The sequence below is a fragment of the Copadichromis virginalis genome, linkage group LG3 (assembly GCF_057382275.1).
Source record: "Copadichromis virginalis isolate Kocher_CV1m ecotype Utaka linkage group LG3, C_Virginalis_male_GT1.1, whole genome shotgun sequence".
In the NCBI taxonomy this organism is placed as follows: domain Eukaryota; kingdom Metazoa; phylum Chordata; class Actinopteri; order Cichliformes; family Cichlidae; genus Copadichromis; species Copadichromis virginalis.
Genome location: NC_140620.1, coordinates 1,246,824 through 1,267,197, shown reverse-complemented (window position 1 = coordinate 1,267,197; position 20,374 = coordinate 1,246,824). Strand labels below are relative to the sequence as shown.

The 20,374-nt window shown below is 49.7% G+C and overlaps 2 protein-coding genes across 2 annotated transcripts; both read left to right on the top strand.

The window, feature by feature from the left end:
• The first annotated feature begins 424 nt into the window (after positions 1 to 424).
• Positions 425 to 6,298, top strand: LOC146712214 (2-acylglycerol O-acyltransferase 2-A-like). Its single transcript, XM_085451959.1, has 9 exons — positions 425 to 659; positions 1,126 to 1,304; positions 1,462 to 1,522; positions 1,601 to 1,744; positions 3,783 to 3,913; positions 4,138 to 4,181; positions 4,260 to 4,350; positions 4,596 to 4,704; positions 5,773 to 6,298. Exons 1-9 carry the CDS (start codon positions 566 to 568, stop codon positions 5,925 to 5,927), a joined length of 1,008 nt encoding a protein of 335 aa, XP_085308085.1. The 5' UTR covers positions 425 to 565; the 3' UTR covers positions 5,928 to 6,298.
• Positions 6,299 to 7,478: 1,180 nt separating this feature from the next.
• Positions 7,479 to 20,330, top strand: LOC146712213 (TSC22 domain family protein 4-like). Its single transcript, XM_085451960.1, has 5 exons — positions 7,479 to 7,848; positions 9,776 to 10,452; positions 11,148 to 11,281; positions 17,519 to 17,570; positions 18,178 to 20,330. Exons 2-5 carry the CDS (start codon positions 9,802 to 9,804, stop codon positions 18,325 to 18,327), a joined length of 987 nt encoding a protein of 328 aa, XP_085308086.1. The 5' UTR covers positions 7,479 to 7,848; positions 9,776 to 9,801; the 3' UTR covers positions 18,328 to 20,330.
• The last annotated feature ends 44 nt before the right edge of the window (positions 20,331 to 20,374 follow it).

The following is a 20,374-nucleotide window of genomic DNA, read 5'->3' as shown; positions in this document are numbered from 1 at the left end:
TGACATTTACAGGCTGTGTGCAAAATGCCACACTCTTCAAATTCATGCCAGCTATTATTTTTACGTCCAGTAGGTGTTCTGCTAGAGCAAATGAAGCTTCATGAAGCTTCGCGTTGGGGTGAACCAATTGGATGAAAAGCTTCAGTGCTTCATGGGGCTTCATCTGCCCATCACTAGTCAAAAGGTCTATGTTCCTTATTTCTTTACCCTAGAAACGTTTATTTTCTCCCTGTAAAGTTATAAAAAAGAAAAAGACTTATTATTAGGGCGTTTCATGTTTTAAATAAACTTTATTTAAAGTTTTTGAGCGTCCCCCTGGCGTGCACGCGCCTCCGCACATGCTCGTTCTCGCCGTGTGTCGTCACGTGCTGCGATTGGCTAAAAGGACACCACCCAGTGTACAGCACGCATGCGCAGTGTAGCAGGATAGGAGACCTCAGAGTTTTGAGTTCAGTGGCGCTTACTGCTTGCAGCAACAGCACGCGTACGGCTGACACACGCACACCTCCACAGACACCGGGAGCACGCACAGCTGCAGACCCGGCCGAGGAGCTCCACAGTCGGCATGAGGATCGAGTTCGCCCCGCTGAACGTCCCGCTGCGGAGGAGGCTGCAGACCGCCGCCGTCGTGCAGTGGATCTTCTCCTTCCTGGCGCTAGGTACAGTCACGTGACCTGCCGAGACACACGTAGAGACAGTGATTGATCAGTGTGATCAGGGTCGTTGATTAATCAGCACAGCGTGCAGTAGTATTGATCTGCAGTCACTCTCAGGCGAGTCCTCAGCAGCCTGTAGGTGGACCCTGCAGGTGGACCCTGCTGTGCTCCGCAGGTGTTTGCGTTTGGCTTCACTGTCCAATCAGAGGCACATCACAGGAAAACTGAAGGATTTCACGGCTTCAGGTGTTAAAAAGGATCCTCCCACTTCTACCTGTTCATTTGTATTCGGATGTTTTATGTGATGTTTGAGTTTATCTGATGTTACACACTCATTTTTATTTTCACCTGGTAAAAGGTTTAAAGAGGCGGAGCTTAGACACACACACCTGTTAGGTGTAGATCAGCCTGGTCACTCAGAGAGCACCTGAACGCCTCAGCTCACCTGTCTGCCTCACCTGTCTCCCAGCTCAGTGCTGTTTGGCGGCCTTCGTCCTCCTCGCCCTCTCTGATTGGTGGATGGTGGCTCTGCTCTACGCTGGCTGGCTGTGGCTGGACTGGGACACACCCACCAATGGGGGTCGAAGGTCACAGTGGATGAGGAGGTGGAGTGTGTGGGAGCACTTCAGAGACTACTTCCCGCTGACGGTGAGCGATCCCTGAATATTGGTTACTGATCATTCATCAATCACTACTGATCAGCGATCGATCAGCGCTGCTGTTCGCTGATTGATTACCGATCAGTGATCAATCAATCGGTGATCGATCACTGATCGGTGATTGATCACTGCTGGTTTGTCTGCAGCTGCTGAAGACGGTCGACCTGGACCCGAAGAAGAACTACATCTTTGGATTCCACCCACATGGTAACAAACACACCTGTACACCTGCCCTTTTTAGTCCCGCCCCCTGGTGTGTGTCTCCATGCATGTGCCTGTCCTCAGGTGTGCTGGTGGCGGGGGCGTTTGGGAACTTCTGCACGGAGGCGACGGGTTTCTCTCACCTGTTTCCTGGACTCAAGCCTCACCTGCTGATGCTGCCGTTCTGGTTCCGAGTGCCGTTCTTCAGAGAATACATCATGTGTGGAGGTAAGGACCTGTGAGCTCAACTGTGCTGGTCATGTGACAGCGGTCTGTGTGCTGATTGGAGGACAGTCATGCTCTGTTAATGACGCTCCTTTAAACTCTACGCTCCTTGGACTCTTTGTCGCTGTGACCTCCTCCAGCTGTTGTAATCCAGCTGTGCTTTCATCACAGCGTCTCCATCGGGCTTCAGTTGCTCCATCAGCCCTTTGGACTCTGGGCTGCAGGTCAGCAGGGAGGAGGCTGACACAGGCTCTCTGATTGGCTGCCTGACCACACGCAGGGTCACATGGGTCGATGTGTCCCAGCTATCGAGCACCTGGTCGTGTGACTCCGGCTCGGCTCCTGTTGCCCCCTCGGTGCGTGCACCTGTGTCACCTCGGGTCAGACTCACCTGAGGGAGGAAGCGGGGTCATGTGACACCTGGTGGTCTAATGAGGAACTGCAGGATGGAGATTTAGAACATCGTCGTGAGGGTGTGACGAGCGCAGTGTTGATGGAGTGATGGGTGGAGCTGGTGTGTCAGGGTCTCACCTGTGAACCTGTGTATTCTCTGGACCGAAGGTTGATTCCATCTGGATCAGTAAGAGCTGCAGCAGGGATTCAGTCAGTGTTTTTATCTCTAAGTAAACTGTTTCTGTTGTTTGATATCTGGTTGTACTTTTTTCTTCTTGTAAGAAACAAACATCTGCCTTTAGTCTGACAGGGCGGGTGATGGTTTTGGTCCTTTTCAGCCGACACCCGTACCAGCCCGAGGTCAGTGTTAGCGATGACGGGCCGATGGGGACTCCAGGCCTCGAGGGCCGGGGTCCTGCAGGTTTTAGATGTGTCCTTGATCCAACACAGCTAGGGCTCCTCGATTATGGCAAAAATGATTATCACGATTATTTTCACTGACATTGAGATCTCGATTATGTGACGATATTTATTTAACAATAACAACGTGTTGAATAATGACTTTAAAGATTGTCAAAAAATAATATAAAATAGTGCAAATACTGATAACAGTGCAAATGTTTGCAATATAAAAATGAATGAAAAATGTAAACATCTATGTTTAGTGAGCTTTGCAGTGTTGCTCTGTGCTGCAGCTACGACACCGTAGCAAAGTTTACACACTGTGTCCACTTGATCCACGTCTGACTGAACCCACAATGTTTCCACACCACTGAAGGTTTTTACCTCTCTTTTCAACCAACAGCAGTCACTCTCCTCTCCAAATAACTTCTGCTCAGCTTTCCGAGCTTCCCTCGGGTCCTCTTAATCAGCGGTCCCCAACCCCCGGGCCTCGGACCGGTCCGTAAGTCGTTTGGTTCCGGGCCGCGAGAGTTGAGGCTCAGGTGTGAAATGTATGGTTTTTATCGATTTTCAGCGTTATTTTGTTATCGTTTTTATCGTTAACTCTGTTTTCCTGGGTCTTTTCAAGTGTGTTATGAATAAATCTTTTATTCGGTACTAGTTTTATTTTGTTGTATTTATCTGCGACACCTTAAAGGCCGGTCCATGAAAATATTATCGGGCATAAACCGGTCCGTGGCGCAAAAAAGGTTGGAGACCGCTGCTCTTAATTGTTGTGACACGTGTTCGAAATGCAGAGAGGTGCGCTCGATTTGCCACACGGAGCAGCGCGAGAGTAAAGCGGGAGGGAGGGGCTATTGGCTCAGTCATTTTTAATGATCGTTGAAAATTCGATTAATTGAGCAGCCCTAAACACGGCTGATTTAAAGGCTAAATGACTTCAACACGTACTGAAGCTCTCCAGAGGCTGGGAATGAACTACTCATGCCAGTCAGGTGTGGAGACCCACCGGCCCTCGAAGCCTGGAGTTCCCCAGCCCTGTCCTGGACGATGAACGTGGTGAAAGTCGATCTGATTGTCAGGTGGAAGGTTTTTGGCGGAGCGCTTTAACGGTGGTGTGGGGGGAGTGGTCTGAGCTCAGTTTCATCAGTCTGTAGGTCGCTGGTGTCTACATGGCCTCTATGCCTTGTGGTAACCATGGTAACAGGTGAGGGGAGGAGTCACTTGTCACCCGTGTCTCTGTCAGGTCTGGTGTCCAGCTCCAAGTCCAGTCTCTCGTACCTGGTGAGCCGTCCCGAAGGAGGGAACGTGGCCGTCGTCGCAGTGGGTGGAGCTTCCGAGGCTTTGGACGCTCGGCCCGGAGCTCTCACCTTACAGGTACGTGTAGTCCTGCTGTGACCGCGACTCGCAGCTCCGCCCCATCGCGGTTACATCACTGATGTAGAAAGAGGAAGCTGTGTGGAAACACACCGCACTCAGTGACATCATCGGGTTATTAGCACAGTGAAACATGAGGTCAGAGGTCACAGGCTGGACTAACCACATTTTAAATTTTAAATTTTGCTTTTCCTCACCGAGCGCCGTCTCCGTCTGTTTTTCAGGTTCAAAACAGGAAGGGCTTCATCAAACTGGCTCTGAAACATGGGTGGGTGGAGCCTGTAAAGAGGGCGGGGCCGAGAGGGGCAGGACTATCACCTGACTGACTGTGTTTGTCTGTGTGCAGAGCTCAGCTGGTTCCCGTCTTCTCCTTTGGAGAGAACGAGCTGTTTGATCAGATTGAGAACCCGACCGGCTCCCCTCTGAGGAGGCTGCAGGTCAGAGGTCACACCCCACATCACCGTAGACGCTTCAGGGTAACCTGCTAGATAAAGGAACCACAGGGGGGCCCTCACAACCTTCTACAATCATTTACCACAGCTCTGATTGACCCTATAGCAGCCTCTCAGCGGCCACAAAGCTGATACACTGAATATAATCTATTCATCGCTGCACTTTTACAGCTGCTTGAAATGACTGTGTGGCTATTATGGGATACCAGTGTGTTATCCTGTGTCTACAGAACCGACTGCAGAGCATCATGGGAATAGCCATGCCTTTGTTTCATGCCCGAGGAGTTTTCCAGTACAGCTTCGGCCTGATACCCTACAGGAAGCCCATACGCACCATCGGTACGAGCACACAGCTTCAACCCGACCCTGACTCAGTGTTTATCCCAGCCTAATATAATGCTAACCTGATGCTGTTGCACTGTCGTTCCTCTAATATAGACTCAGAGCTAGCCTAATGGTAACTCCATCTGTGTCCCGTGTTGACTCAATGCTAACTTGATGCTATTGCACCGTCCTGCGCCTGGCGCGTCCTGCCATTGTTGCACACTTGTCCTTTATGTCGTCCTGTGTTGATTGTGTTGAACACTGTGTCGTTTCACTGTGTACTGTATGGTTAAAAGGACCATCAAGCCTCTTCACTTGACTTGCTGACCTTTATGGTGTTCATCTAATGCTAAACCACAGCTAACCAAGTGTACACCACACTGAGCACTAGGAGGGGATGGTGTTGGTCTGCTTTAGTCCCTTTGAGTCCGTATCAGCTCCCGTTCCTATCTCAGTTTTTAAACACCCTCTACCCTTTATCTCTGGCCCAGTGTCAGCCTGTGTCAGCCCCGTTGGCTGCTTGTTGGGTTTATCTAGGCACAAAGCTGCTGGAACACAAGCCCAAACTGCACAACCAAACCGACAAGACGGAGCTCTTTGTCCTTGTTAGCGAGGGACGTCAGCCCAGGCCTTCACCTGTCCTAATTGAATATGCAATTACAAATACATGTGGCATTGTTAAGCAGGTATACCTGAACAACATCAGTGTCTGCAGTCTGTGTGCGTGGGTGCAGCTGTTCCATAGATAGACATGCGACCTTTCAATGCACTTAAACTGTGTGTCTGCAGGACAGCAGAGTAGGCGTCTCGCTAAATGATCAGAACAGGAGGTTGCAATAGGTCATGTGTCAGATGAGCATCTAAAGGTCAGGACAGTTTCTAAAGCTCTGATGGAAATGATAACGTCGAGGCTGCTTCCTCGTCTCGTGGTACACAAGTGCACACAGAATCTCATCAGACCTAACAAGGATCTGATTGTTATCAGCATACGAGTGATGTATGTTTCTAAGCATAAAGGACGATATAAAAAATCAATTCCAACACTGCTGTCAGCCTCATGCCTCTCTCTGCCTCTGCCCTCAGTGGGGAAGCCCATCCCAGTGGTCCAGACTCCGAGTCCCAGCAGCGAGGACATCGAGAGTCTTCATAAAGTCTACCTGCAGAATCTCGCTGAGCTCTTCGAGCAACACAAACGCAGCTACGGCCTTGCTGACGACCAGCACCTCGCCTTCATCTGATGGAGCGCGTGAACATTGAACTATGAACTACATTCATGTAAACACCTGACCTGTGTGTGACTTGCATGTGATTTCACTATGAGTTGGATCTGCTTGCAGAGCCTGTTGACTTAAATTGGAAATTCCAAAGCTGCTATCAGGAAGCACTGATTACAATAGCAAAAGCTAACAGTGCTGGGAGGAGCCATGCATTTAAATAGGAGCTAACACACAGTGGGAAGCATTCAGGTCATAAGGAAACACTTGCAGGAATCTGCCTGTAATGGGCTTTGCTAACGTTAATGCTAATGGAGCTTTCATGGTACGTTTAAGGGTGTCATAAAGACTACTCTCGTGGGTTTATGTGCAATAAATCATGTAATAGGATCACAGGTAAATGGACTGGTTCTTATTTTGCACTTTCCTGCTTCGAGCACTCCTAGCGATTTACACAATTCACCCACAGTCATACTCCGATGGATGCGTCAGAGAGCAACATGAGGTTACAGTCTTACTCGAGGATGTTTTGCATGCGGGCTGGAGCAGACGAGGGTCGAACCACGAGCCCTCCGGTTAGTAGCTCTGCTCTAACCTGAGCTACAGCCATGAGCTGTGACTGATGCTGAGCGTCTGCTCGGCAGCAGGTTATGTTGAGAGGGGACGCTCATGGGGATCTTCTGACCTGTGAATTTCCCCCAGAGAGCCGAGGTTACCGGAGACATAAATAAATACACTTCACGATTCACATTGATCTGATTTGAATGATGCAATATTCAATAAATTCTGGTAATTGGATTCCACGAAAGCGTGTCAACAGAAAGCAGAGGTCCGACGGCACGTGCACGCACATGCTGCTGAGAGCAGAGGTATCACAGGTTTCATCCCTCCGGACAAAAATTCACTGAAGCAGCAGAAAAAGAAAACAACGCTTCACGTTGGAAGAACATCATCATGAGTTCTTTATCTACAGCTTTCAGTACCAATAATCAGCTATGTGCTGCAGGCCTTCAGGCTCCCAGTCGTTAAACCGTGACGGTAACGTCTGTGGACCCAGCAGTCCTACCTAATTATCTCCACCCTTCCTGTTTGATCGACTGCAAGCAGGTATCTGCTATAAAACGCCAGGCCAGGAAAATCTGCTTTGTCTGTTTCCTCCTCAGCTACACAAAGACATCTGCTCACAGCGCCAGCTTTGGCTAAATGCATGTGTACAGTGAGGCTGTGATTGCAGAGGAATAGTGAAATAATTTGAACGCAGGAGCTTCAGAGGGTTCCTTCGACAGCACGCTGATCTGAACTCTAATACTTGTATGATTTATATTATTGTTCATTATAATATTTATGAGCTGAGCTGAATCCGGTCAGAGGTCAGTGCCGACACGCAGGCTGCTCAGTAACGCTCGCTTTCACCTTTAAAGACACACGTGTGTGCACTTTGAACCAAACTTTATTGACAACACGTTTACGGTAAAGACCCCTCCTCTCTCCCCACTGCGCAGGCGCTAACTCTGTCAGAGTCTGTCGTGCACGCGCACGTCGGTGCTCGGACGTGATCCGGATCGGACCCGGACCTGGCTGCGCGTTCACGAGCTGGTACAGAGACGCGCACGCTGTTAGGATGGAGAGGAAGAGGAGGAGCGTGCAGTGACGGAGCGCAGGGTGTTTGTTTACAGAAGAAGAGGAGGAAGAGGTGAAGCTGCACCTCAGAAGAGTCTCGCTCCTGAAACAGCGCGAGGAGAGGAGGAGGAAGAGGAGGAAGAGTCCCCAACTTCTGACTCCGTAAACTTCCTGCACGCTCCACGGTCGGGCCGTGCTACCGCGCATGCGCCCTGAAGTTTTCACCCCATCGGAACACAATGGACCGATTGTGACGTCACCGGTTGCTTATCCGGATCTGAACCAGTGACGGCGGCGGGAGCGCGCCTCGGCTCAGCGCGTGACCGTGAGTGTTTACTGAGAAGTAAACTTTACGTAACTTTTGTTAAAATCCAAACATGTTTTACAAACACACGTTTGACAGACACACAAAGACACACGTCAGCTCCTCCCTCCACCGTGTCCAGAACATGCAGCTCTGCTGACACAGGTCGTCGTTGACCTTCATCGACCTGTGGCTCAGGGTGCGCTGGTGCTACAGGACACCTTTAGGTTCGGACACGGTGTTCGTTATGGACACGCTGTGGTTTCCACAGAAGACCAACAACTCAGCACCGCTCGGGTTCAGATCCAGGAGGCCGTTCCTCCTAACCACACCCCTCCAGGTCTCGCTGTCGTTGTCCATATGAGCGCTGACGTCTCCCAGCAGGACAACAGGGTCCCCAGGTGGGGAACCCTCCAGCGCCCCACCCGGGGACTCAAGGAAAGCTGGGTACTCAGAACCGTTGTCCCGCGAATAAGTGCAGACGACAGTCACACTTAACTGCTTCCCACCAGGGAGGTGACATTCCACGTCCCAGTTACTAGTCTTGGTAGCCGGGGTTCGGCCCACCAGGGCTGCCTGACACACGTTGCACCCGACCCCTACGATGCCTCCTGCGGGTGGTGGGCCTCTTTTTACCTTTTTTGGCTGTGCCCGGCCGGGCCCTAACGGACTAAGGCCCGACCCCCAGACTCTCGCACTCGGGCACCCTCGCAGGTCTGGCTCCAGGTCGGGGCCTCGGTAACTTTATCCCAGGCAGGGTGAACATCACCATTAAAGCTGTTTTTTAAGTTATCGTCCCTGCAGAACCGTCTGCACCATGAGATACTCGTATGCTGAGATCTCCAGTAACTAGTATCATCTGGAGTACAGTCAGATTCTGACGACACAACAGCAGAATTAGACTGCTCAGCAAAAACAAATATGGCTTTATGTTATGAAGTAAAAATGTAAGTGAAACACAGGAAGTGCAATCAAAACAAAACAGGTGGGAGCTGGTCTCACTGTTTCTTACATACAACCAAAAATAAATAACTTTGTTTACAAAAGCTGTAATTTATGTTTTATTACAGTTTTATTAAAGCTCAAAGTTTTGTTGAAGCGGTGTTTCAGGCTTTGAGGGTCAGTTAGCAAAGTGACCAAAAGTCTGTGGACACACCTTCATGTTCAGAAACCAACATCATCATTATCACGTGGTCCACCTTAACTCAGCTAGCCAATCACAGCACAGCTCTGAGAACTCCGAGTGCCTCACCTGACCCGGAGAGTGAAGGGTTAAACCCTGCAGAACCTAAAAAAAAACACACACACACACACACACACACACACACACACACACACACACACACACACACAGTCATGTTGTGCAACAGTCTGAAGCAACACAGCTGAGCAGGGTGGAGTGAACAGGAAATAGAGAAGAAGCAGAGTGGGATCTGCAGGGCGGTGCACTCTTCTGGACAGACAGACTGCACGAGGGGTGAGACACGTTACTGCTTTTACTCGGACCTCTGCCTCCACACACTGTGTTGGTTTTTGTGCTCTACGGGGACCTGGGTGTGTACATGCTTCTCTGAGGACTTCGAGTGTATTGTGTGTGTTAGTTTTTGTGCTTTATGTGGACGTACCAGAGGTCTGTGCATCTGACGACTTAGTCCACTGATGTAGACCACCTGCGTTTATTGTGAGGCTACGTCCCCAGGATGCGGATCAACACACGTGCACATGCTCAGTGTGTCCTGTTTGGACATAAACAGCAGTGAATGTTAGGAGGCGTACCTGTCAGGTGTCTTCACACTGGACTGTGGTTAAAGCTGAACTTTGACCCCTAAGCTCCTCCTCTGTAGATCAAAAATCCATGTTTATTCTTAATTGTGTTTAATTTTTTAAGCTTGTGTCTCTGAAATGTCCCCATAAACCACATTAACTGGTGTACTCTGCTGTGTGTCAGTGAGCCTGTGGAGTGTGTGCGTGAGAATGAGTGGTGGTAAAAAGAGGAGTGGCTTTCAGATCACCAGCGTGACTTCAGAGGTGAACCAGAGTCCAGCAGACCAATTGTCTCCTAGCGCTGTCCTGCCCATCATCCAATCAGAGGTCTCTCTGCAGTCCCCCCTCTGCAGCCCTCAGGGAAGCTCCTCCCAGCCAACCACACCCTCTCTGAAGAGGAAGTACGTCTCCCTCGATGGCGGGCAGGGGGCGGGGTCTTCCTCCAGGTTCAGGGTGGTGAGACTAGTGAGCGGAGCCGGCGGCGGAGGCCGGGGTGAATCGTATCGTCGCGGGCGATGGATGTGCACAGAGTTCACAGAGCGGCAGGAAGGCCCGGGGTTCAGGCGGGTAATGGACAGCATGAGACACGCCCACTCCTTGGAGTCCCTGGAGATGATTGGCCGGGAAAGCGAGTGGGGTGGAGTCCACTCTCAGGACAACACCCATATGCTGGCTCAGCACGTGCTGCACAGCGGCCCGCCTTCACCCACGCACCAAACGCCAGCTAATGTCCGGCTGCTCGACCACAAGGAGTCACGCCTTGTGGTCGAGCAGGGCTTAGGCTCCACCCCTCCACCACCTTCACCCCGCCCACGCTTCGCCCCAACTCCTCTGCGGCTGGATGTGGACGCCTCAGGACGGGTAAACACACACACAGACACTCGTTTTAATGCCTTAGTGAGGACATCAATCTGACATAATATTTTTGCTAGCCTCTTACCCTAACCCTCAGAAACGACCTAATCTGGACTAACCCGGACTAGCCCAGACCTAATCTGGACTAACCCGGGCCTGACCAGAACCTCATTTAACTCCAAAGCACAACCACAGTGGGCTTTATGTTCAAATGTAAAGAGAAAACCCACCAATCAGCAGCCATATCCCTACTCCTTTGTGAAGCATTTGGTTCCCACAAAGACATTTAGACAAGTATACACGCACACACACGTGTCCTACTGCCTGACTCAGGCGTGATCTCTGCACAGGTGGAGGCTGTTAGCTGCACGCCTTCTCGTTTGCGACGTAGCTGAGTTAGCAGCACCTGTTCTGCTCTGCAGTTTCACCCCTGACACACTAGGGGGCGGTGCAGCTGCTAACAGAGGTGGGGCTAGGGCGTCAGCTGCTTGTGATGTCACAGCTGCAGCTGATCGAGCTGATTGTTGATCAGGTCATTGGAATAATAAAAACATGTACGTGCAGCAGTGACATCAGCGCAACATGTGACATCATCATGACATCACTGAGGAAACCCGCTGGTATATAAAATGAATCTTTAATGTTAGAACATTGCTCGTTGTTTTTACGACAGTCACTCACACCTGTGTCTCACCTGTCAGTCTGTCCTCAGGCTGTCTCACTCTCAGCCTGGCTCCCCCCCTGCTGGACTGTACCAACCCCCTCTGACCCCCGCTCAGACGCCGTCAGGCTTCAGCCTGGACCGCACCATGTTCGACCTGCCGGGGGACGCCAGGTGAGTGTGTTTAACAGGTGTTTGTGATGTCACTGCTCAGTGGGAGGAGTCAGGATGCTTCTCAGAGGTCAGCTGATTAGTTTTCAGTGTTTGGTTTGTTTGTGATTGATCAGGTTGATTGATTGAATGATGAACCCGGACTTTCACAATAAAAGTCCACCCTGTTTGAACTGCGTGCGTCTTAGAGGGCGGTGATGTCATACAGTTTCAGGTAACAGCCAATAAAACACCTGAGAGTCAAACTGACATTAAAGACAACTAATGGACCAAAACGCCTGGAAACCAACCACAGAAATGTCAGCGATCAATATCAGTAATCAGGAATTAATTACTGATCAATACCAGTGAGTGATTACTGATTAGTTCCAGTAATGAGCAGGCAGTTGGTCGTTTCCATGGTCCCTCCGTCTGAATCAATGGGCCTCTGTCTGCGAGTGGGCGGGAGAAGAATGCTGCTGCTGCCTTGCCATTGGCTGAGACCGTGAGTGGGCAGGAGCTGGCAGGCAGCAGCCAATCAGAGAGCAGAGATGTGTGGGAGTGACAGAGAACATGAAGATCTGAAGTCTGGACGCACCTTAGTCTGAAGACAACATCTGGATACAGCTGCTGACATTTACACACCTGTGAGCTCACAAGGAGGCAGCCAATCAGGGGCCACCTGGGAAGGCGGAGTCAGAGGTATTACGATTACATTAAGCTGATTGGAGTTTGCTCTGATGGTGTGCTGTGATTAGTTGGTGCTCTGTGGTGAAGTTCTCACTGGATGTTTCCTGTTGTGCTGTGCTGTGATTGGACTGGGTTTTTTTTTCAGAGTGCTGTGATTGGACTGTAAAATATGTAGCTGAGTTCTGATTGGCTGGTGTTTCAGTGGGCCTCCATCAGCTGAAGATGTTTGTAGGTGAGAAGAAGAGGACCTGTCAAACACGTCCTCAGCGCCGTCTCCCTTCGACTCCGCCCCTTCCTCCCAGGACTCTGCAGCTTGTTGCTAAGCAACTGGAGCCTCCAGTTGTCTTACGGGATCATACAAAGGTCAAAGGTCGTGGCTCAGCTGTCAGGGAGTCCTGGCCAAGTTCTAGGACATCGATCCAAGAACTCAAACCACGGGTGACTCAGAGGTCCCTGACCCCTCCCTCCAGAGCTCAGCCTGTCACAGAGGCCCGCCACCGATCCACCAATCAACCACAGCCATCCCAGCGACCCCAGAATCCTCTGCGTCACACTGCCCCGCATCCTCATTGGTCAGTTCCTGCCAGGGCTTCACCCACCGGGCAGGGCTCTGAGGCCACTATGATGGCTCTGCTGCTGTTCTGCAACAGGTAACCACGGTAACCCGGGCGGGGTTCAGATTCACCTGCAAAATAATAAATATGTGATAGTACCTGTCCAGGGCACCGTCGTAATGGAGATTTATCATTTCAGTGGGTTTGTTCATGGTTAGATAAAGTAATAACAGGTGAGAAGAACATCTGTGCAGATTAGAGATGGACCGATCCGATATTACGTATCGGTATCGGTCCGATACTGACCTAAATTACTGGATCGGATATCGGAGAAAAATAAAAAATGTAATCCGATCCATTAAATATCACGAAAGTACCTCACAAAACTTGCAACACGCCGTAACTCACCTCAGAACGTTAGCATGTCGGAGCAGTATGCATCACGTGATAGAGCGGCTGTGGCATGCGGGACCTGTCGGTGGTCTGGATAGCATGTGGAGCTTCGCTAGCAACCTGGCATTTCATCTCCGACAAAGTTATCCCGAGAGAAGTAAAGCAAGTGTGTAAGTCCATCTCTGAATGTTTGTAAAGCATTCCCACGTTAAGCTTAACAACTGATATATGGAGCGACTGCCTCTCCTGCTGCTGCTTCAATCATGAAACTGCTTAATGATCAGCTGATCGGCTTTTCTGTCGCGAGTCCGTGTCTCTGGTTTGTTTTTGGCCCACTTTGCACCAGAAAGAGGAAACCAGCGGCTGAACAACAGCAGCACGTTTAAGCTTGATCAGCTGTTGTTAGAATGTATTTAATATTACTTTCTACTCGAGGATCTTTTTCTACGTAGCTGACGCTGGTAACTGTGCAGGGGTGGATCTAGCAAAGTTTAGCCAGGGGGGCCGATAGGGCATTAATGAATGAATAATGAATGAATGAATGAATATTCTTTATTGTCATTGTCACAAGTACAATGAAATTGAAAGATGTCTCCGGTCAGTGCAACATCACGAAAGATAAATACTTAAAAACTATAATAGATATGATATAAAAGATAGAAATACATATAAAATACAGTATTCTCATACAGTAAATACACCCAAGCAATCCAGGCCTAAGGCCCCATACAGACACTCAACATACGACCTAGTTGATATATCACTCAAACAATCAATCACTCAGTCAATTTGTTAGCGCATCCAACAAAACATGTCTGAAAGCATTCCAACATCAAGGGCACAAATGACAACAGGGGCAATGAGAGTCATCTACTTTTAGTAGCATTGAGACATGATATTGCAATTGGGTAGAAACTGTGTTTGAGTCTGTTAGTCCTTGTGTATGTTGTTCTATACCGTTTACCTGAAGGCAGCAGTTCGAACATGGAGTGTCCAGGGTGTGAGGTGTCCTTTATGATGTTATGGGCTCTTTTGAGGCAGCGGGAACTGTGTAGGTCTTTCAGTTTGAGGAGAGGGCAGCCGATTGTCCTTTGGGCAGCGTTGATTACTCCCTGGAGTGCTTTCCTCTGAGCCACTGTGCAGCTAGCGTACCATATGCCTATGCAGTACGTTAGTATGCTTTCGATGGACATACTTTTCTTTCTTATTCTCATTTAAAATGTCGAGCTTTTAATAAATAATTATCTGACACCCAAAGTTTTAATTTGATGTAAAATGAATAGAAGTCAATTACTGTATATAGTAACTATTAAGTCTAATATATATACCCTAGTAAGCTATAGTACTTTTTACTTTGGGAAGGTACCATCTGTGCAGTCTGCAATTTTGTTGAAGAAAGATGTTGAATCTATTTAATATTTCTTGAAAAATAATTGATTTCTGTGCATTTTTTTCACACTGCATCAAATTAAGGTTGATTACGTCGATTAAGCATCATGAGGTGGCGCGTGAGGGGTGGTTCCCTATTTTTTATTTATTTATTTTTGTTGCTGGGAGTTGGAACCCTATTAGTTAGGTTGCTTAATATTTACGCTAAGTACTCTTTAAAATACCAGAATAGGGAGGATGGTGTAGGTCTAAGTTTATTAGATTGATCAGTATTGCTGAACTATGAAATATTTTTTTTTGCATACAGGTATAACAGAATAGCTTTAGTGTAGTTGTTGTTTTAAACTTGAGTATGAACTTATACAAAATGCAGCAAGATATTTAAAAAACAGTTTTGTTGATTAAAAAACACTATATCGGATTCATATCGGTATCGACAGATATCCAAATTTATGATATCGGTATCGGACATAAAAAAGTGGTATCGTGCCATCTCTAGTGCAGATGTGGATAAAGGTGCTGATAACGGTCATTCACCTGTCTCAAAGTCACCTATCAGAGAGTCACCTGCCTTTCTCACCTGCCTGTCTCAGCTGCCTGTCTCTCACCTGTCTGTCTCACCTGCCTGTCTCTCACCTGTATGTCTCTCACCTGTCTGTCTCACCTGCCTGTCTCTCACCTGTATGTCTCTCACCTGTCTGTCTCACAGGCCTGTCTCTCACCTGCCTGTCTCTCACCTGTCTGTCTCACTTGCCTGTCTATCACCTGTCTGTCTCTCACATGTCTGTCTCACCTGCCTGTCTCTCACCTGTCTGTCTCTCGCCTGTCTGTCACCTGTCTGTCTCACTTGCCTGTCTATCACCTGTCTGTCTCTCACCTGTCTGTCTCACCTGCCTGTCTCTCACCTTTCTGTCTATCACCTGTCTGTCTCACCTTCCTGTCTATCACCTGTCTGTCTCTCACCTGTCTGTCTCACATGCTTGTCTCTCACCTTTCTGTCTTTCACTTGTCTGTCTCGCCTGCCTGTCTCTCACCTGCCTGTCTCTCGCCTGTCTGTCACCTGTCTGTCTCACTTGCCTGTCTATCACCTGTCTGTCTCTCACCTGTCTGTCTCACCTGCCTGTCTCTCACCTTTCTGTCTATCACCTGTCTGTCTCACCTTCCTGTCTATCACCTGTCTGTCTCTCACCTGTCTGTCTCACATGCTTGTCTCTCACCTTTCTGTCTTTCACTTGTCTGTCTTGCCTGCCTGTCTCTCACCTGTCTGTCTCACCTGCCTGTCTCTCACCTGCCTGTCTCTCACCTGTCTGTCTCACAGGCCTGTCTCTCACCTGCCTGTCTCTCACCTGCCTGTCTCTCACCTGTCTGTCTCTCACCTGCCTGTCTCCCACCTGCCTGTCTATCACCTGTCTGTCTCACCTGCCTATTTCTCACCTGTCTGTCTCTCACCTGCCTGTCTCTCACCTGTCTGTCTCTCACCTGCCTGTCTCTCACCTGTCTGCCTCACTTGCCTGTCTCTCACCTGTCTGTCTCTCACCTGTCTGTCTTTCACCTGCCTGTCTCTCACCTGTCAGTCTCTCACCTGCCTGTCTCTCACCTGTCTTTCTCACCTGTCTGTCTCTCACCTGTCTTTCTCACCTGTCTGTCTCTCACCTGCCTGTCTCTCACTTGCCTGCCTCACCTGCCTGTCTCTCACCTGTCTGTCTCACAGGCCTGTCTCTCACCTGCCTGTCTGTCTCACATGCCTCTCTCTCACCTGTCTCTCTCTCACGTGTCTCTCTCACCTGCCTGTCTATCACCTGTCTATCTCACCTGTCTGTCTTTCTCAGCTGTCTGCCTCTCACCTGTGTGTCTCACCTGCCTGTCTCTCTCACCTGTGTGTCTCTCACCTGTCTGTCTCACCTGCCTTTCTCTCACCTGCCTGTCTCACCTGCCTGTCTGTCTCTCACCTGCCTGTCTCTCATTTGCCTGTCTGTCACCTGCCTGTCTGTCACCTGTCTGCTTCACCTGCCTGTCTCTCACCTGTCTGTCTCACAGGCCCGTCTCTCACATGCCTGTCTGTCTCACATGCCTGTCTCTCACCTGCCTGTCTTTCACCTGTCTGTCTCACTTGCCTGTCTATCACCTGTCTATCTCACCTGCCTGTCTTTCTCACCTGCCTGTCTCTCACCTGTGTGTCTCACCTGCCTGTCTCTCACCTGTGTGTCTCTCACCTGTCTGTCTCACCTGCCTTTCTCTCACCTGCCTGTCTCTCACCTGCCTGTCTCACTTGCCTGTTTATCACCTGTCTGTCTCACATGCCTGTCTCTCACCTGTCAGTCTCTCAACTGTCTGTCTGTCTCTCTCTCACGTGTCTGTCTCACCTGCCTGTCTCTCACTTGCCTGTCTATCACCTGCCTGTCTCTCACCTGTCTGCCTCACCTGCCTGTCTCTCACCTGTCAGTCTCTCAACTGTCTGTCTGTCTCTCTCTCACGTGTCTGTCTCACCTGCCTGTCTCTCACCTGTCTGTCTCACTTGCCTGTTTATCACCTGTCTGTCTCACCTGCCTGTCTGTCTCACCTGTCTGTCTCACCTGCCTGTCTGTCTCACCTGTCTGTCTCACATGCCTGTCTCTCACCTGTCTGTCTCACCTGCCTGTCTTTCTCACCTGTCTATCTCACCTGCCTGTCTGTCTCACCTGTCTGTCTCACCTGCATGTCTCTCACCTGTATGTTTCACCTGTCTTTCTCACCTGCCTGTGTCTCACCTGCCTGTCTCTCGCCTGCCTGTCTCTCAGCTGTCTCTCACCTGCCTGTTTCTCACCTGTCTGTCTCACCTGTCTGTCTCACCTGCCTGTCTCTCACCTGTATGTCTCACCTGCCTGTCTCTCACCTGCCTGTCTCTCACCTGCCTGTCTGTCACCTGTATGTCTCACCTGTCTGTCTCTCACCTTCCTGTCTCTCACCTGTATGTCTCACCTTCCTGTCTCTCACCTGTATGTCTCACCTGCCTGTCTCACCTGCCTGTCTCTCACCTGCCTGTCTCTCACCTGTATGTCTCACCTTCCTGTCTCTCACCTGTATGTCTCACCTGCCTGTCTCACCTGCCTGTCTCTCACCTGCCTGTCTCTCACCTGTATGTCTCACCTGCCTGTCTCACCTGCCTGTCTCTCACCTGCCTGTCTCTCACCTGTCTGTCTCACCTGTCTGTCTCACCTGCCTGTCTCTCACCTGTCTGTCTCTCTGTGTCTTGCAGTAGTTCCAGTACCAGTTTGATCGCCATCGACAACAAAATTGAGCAGGCCATGGTGAGTCCTGTTTCTACGTTTCTAGTCGTCTATCAGGCGTCGATCTATAAACCTTTGTATCTGTTGCTGGTAGATTCTGTCATGAAGACATCAAGTCGTCTGTTGTTTTTCTAGTTGTATATTTACTCTTTGCAGTGAGAGAGAGTTTGTCTGTGACTCTGTTCCTGTGTAGATATTTCAGTTCTGTAGTTATTTGATTTCACCTTGATTTAAACGAGGATAACCTGACTCCTGAGGTTAAGGATCTGTTGTGTGAGAGGGTCCTGACTGAGAGACAGTCAGCAGTGGTTAAACAACAGCTGTAAAGGTTTCTGAGCCAACTCTGATGGTGGTCCTCCGTCAGGTCGGTCCTGGCTCAGTTTGTCCTCAATCTGAGGTTGAATGCATACATTCCAAGTATGCATGTAGAGCTGTTCAGATCTGTCCCTGCTGCTGACGACCATAAATGTGACACCGTTCTGTGGTTACAAACGTCTCTCAGTGAGGACATATGAGCAGGAGGTCTCCTCTATGCTGATGATGCTGTTAATCACACAATGCTCCCTCTGTAGGACGGGCTTTATGATTGGCTAGTTTATTTATGCACATCACGTGTGTGTGTGTGTAGGACCTGGTGAAGAGTCACCTGATGCTGGCGGTGAGGGAGGAGGTGGAGCTTCTGAGAGAACAAATCAGAGAGCTGCAGGAGAGGAACCGGCAACTGGAGAGAGAGAACCACACGCTGAGGGCGCTGACCCACAGCATGCACACTCAATAACACACACACTAACACACACACACACTAACACACTCACACGTGCCGTCATGTCAGGGTTAACAGCACGGCGTTCCGGCTCCTGCGTTTTCTGATCAGCTGATGCTTCAGAGACACTCGCTGTGCCCTCCTGCTCGTCCTCCTTCATGTACCTGTAGTACTGTTGAACTGCAGTATTTGTGGTACTGTGTACTGATGAAAGGTGTGTGTTTCTGTGTGTGTGTGTGTGTGTGTGTGTGCAAGTACTTACAGCATCTGACAAAAGTGAGCACACCCTGACATTTCTGTAAATGTTGTGTTAGCTCCTTTCATGGGACAACGTTGTAGGTAACAAAAGAGAGAAGACCCGAGGTGAAAATGTCCAAACTGTGGCCAAAAGTATTATGTTTGGCCACCATTATTTTCCAACACTGCCTCAACTCTGTTGGTCATGGAGTTCACTGGAGCTCCACAGAGTGCCGCTGAATCCTCTCCCACTCCGATGACATCATGGAGCTGGTGGATGTTAGACCTTGCACTCCTCCACCTTCCATTTGAGGATGCCCCACAGATGCTCAGTAGGGTTTGGAGACATGGTTGGTCTGAGCACTGACAGGCTGACCCTCCACGCCTCTGCACCAATGCTGGCAGCACTCATACCTGTTTTCAAAGACAACCTCTGGATATGACACTGAGCACGTGCACTCAGCTTCTTTTGTCGACCATGTCCTGTTAAACTGCTGGATGGTCTCGACCACCGTGCTGCAGCTCAGTTTCAGAGTGTTGGCGAGTCACGTGACACCAGGGAGGGAAAATGGCTAATCGGGCTCAGTTTGGACATCTTCACCTATGGCTGTACTCACTTTTGTTTCCCAGGGATTCAGTCACTAATGGCTGTGGGTGGAGTTATTTAGAGGTGACACCAAATGTGCACTGTTGTACAAGCTGCTTACTTTACATTGTATCAACGTGTCAGATTGACAGTGTGTCCTGTGAAAAGATGTAACGAAATATCTCCAAAAATGTGAGGCTGTGCTCTGTGTGCGAGTGTGTGTCTGTGTGTGTGTGAGTGAGTGTGTCTGTGTGTGTCTGTGTGCGTGTGTGTGTGTGTGTGTGTCTGTGTGCGAGTGTGTGTTTCTGTGTGTGCGAGTGTGTGTGTCTGTGTGCGAGTGTGTGTGTCTGTGTGCGAGTGTGTCTGTGTGCGAGTGTGTGTGTCTGTGTGTGTGTGTGTGTCTGTGTGTGCGAGTGTGTGTGTCTGTGTGTGTGTGTGTGTCTGTGTGTGCGAGTGTGTCTGTGTGCGAGTGTGTCTGTGTGTGTGTGTGTGTGTCTGTGTGTGCGAGTGTGTGTGTGTGTGTCTGTGTGTGTGTGTGTGTGTGTGTGTCTGTGTGCGAGTGTGTGTGTCTGTGTGTGTGTGTGTGTGTGTGTGTCTGTGTCTGTGTGTGTGTGTGTGTGTGTCTGTGTGTAGGTGTGGAGGACAGTGAGGATGATGGGTGGAGTCAGCAGCTCAGCTCCAGGCAGCAGAGGTGTTGTCAGAAACCGATGGACGAGTCAGAGCTGATGGTTTGAAACTCCTTCTTTGAGAGCCCCTCCCACCCCGAGGAGGTTACTTCCTGTTTAAAGGGAGTTTTTCCTCCCCACTGTCCCACCGTGTGAAGCACTCGGAGGCGACTGTTGTGATTTGTGCTGCAAAGTAATCGTCCAAGGTGTCCCGATGATGTGTTTCAGTGTGGCTGCTGAGGAAGGAGTTGCTTCATCAATTTGAACTGTAGCTCAGGATCAGCGGGCTCCGCCCTCACCATGGGTCAGGCTGGACCCACTGTGACCCCTGATCACTCACACACACAGACACACACACACACACACGCATCCTGTAACACAGTAACCCAGAATGTGCCTTACTGACCTCACCTGACGGTGTGGGCGTGGCCTAACGGTCGCACCTGGGACTGTTTGTATTAGCCGTCCAGATGCTGATGCTGATGATGAAGAGTAGAGTCTAATAAATTAATAAAGCCTTACAGACTGATGTTTGTGTGGTCCCTCTGTGTTTGCTGTCTCTCTGTGGGGTATG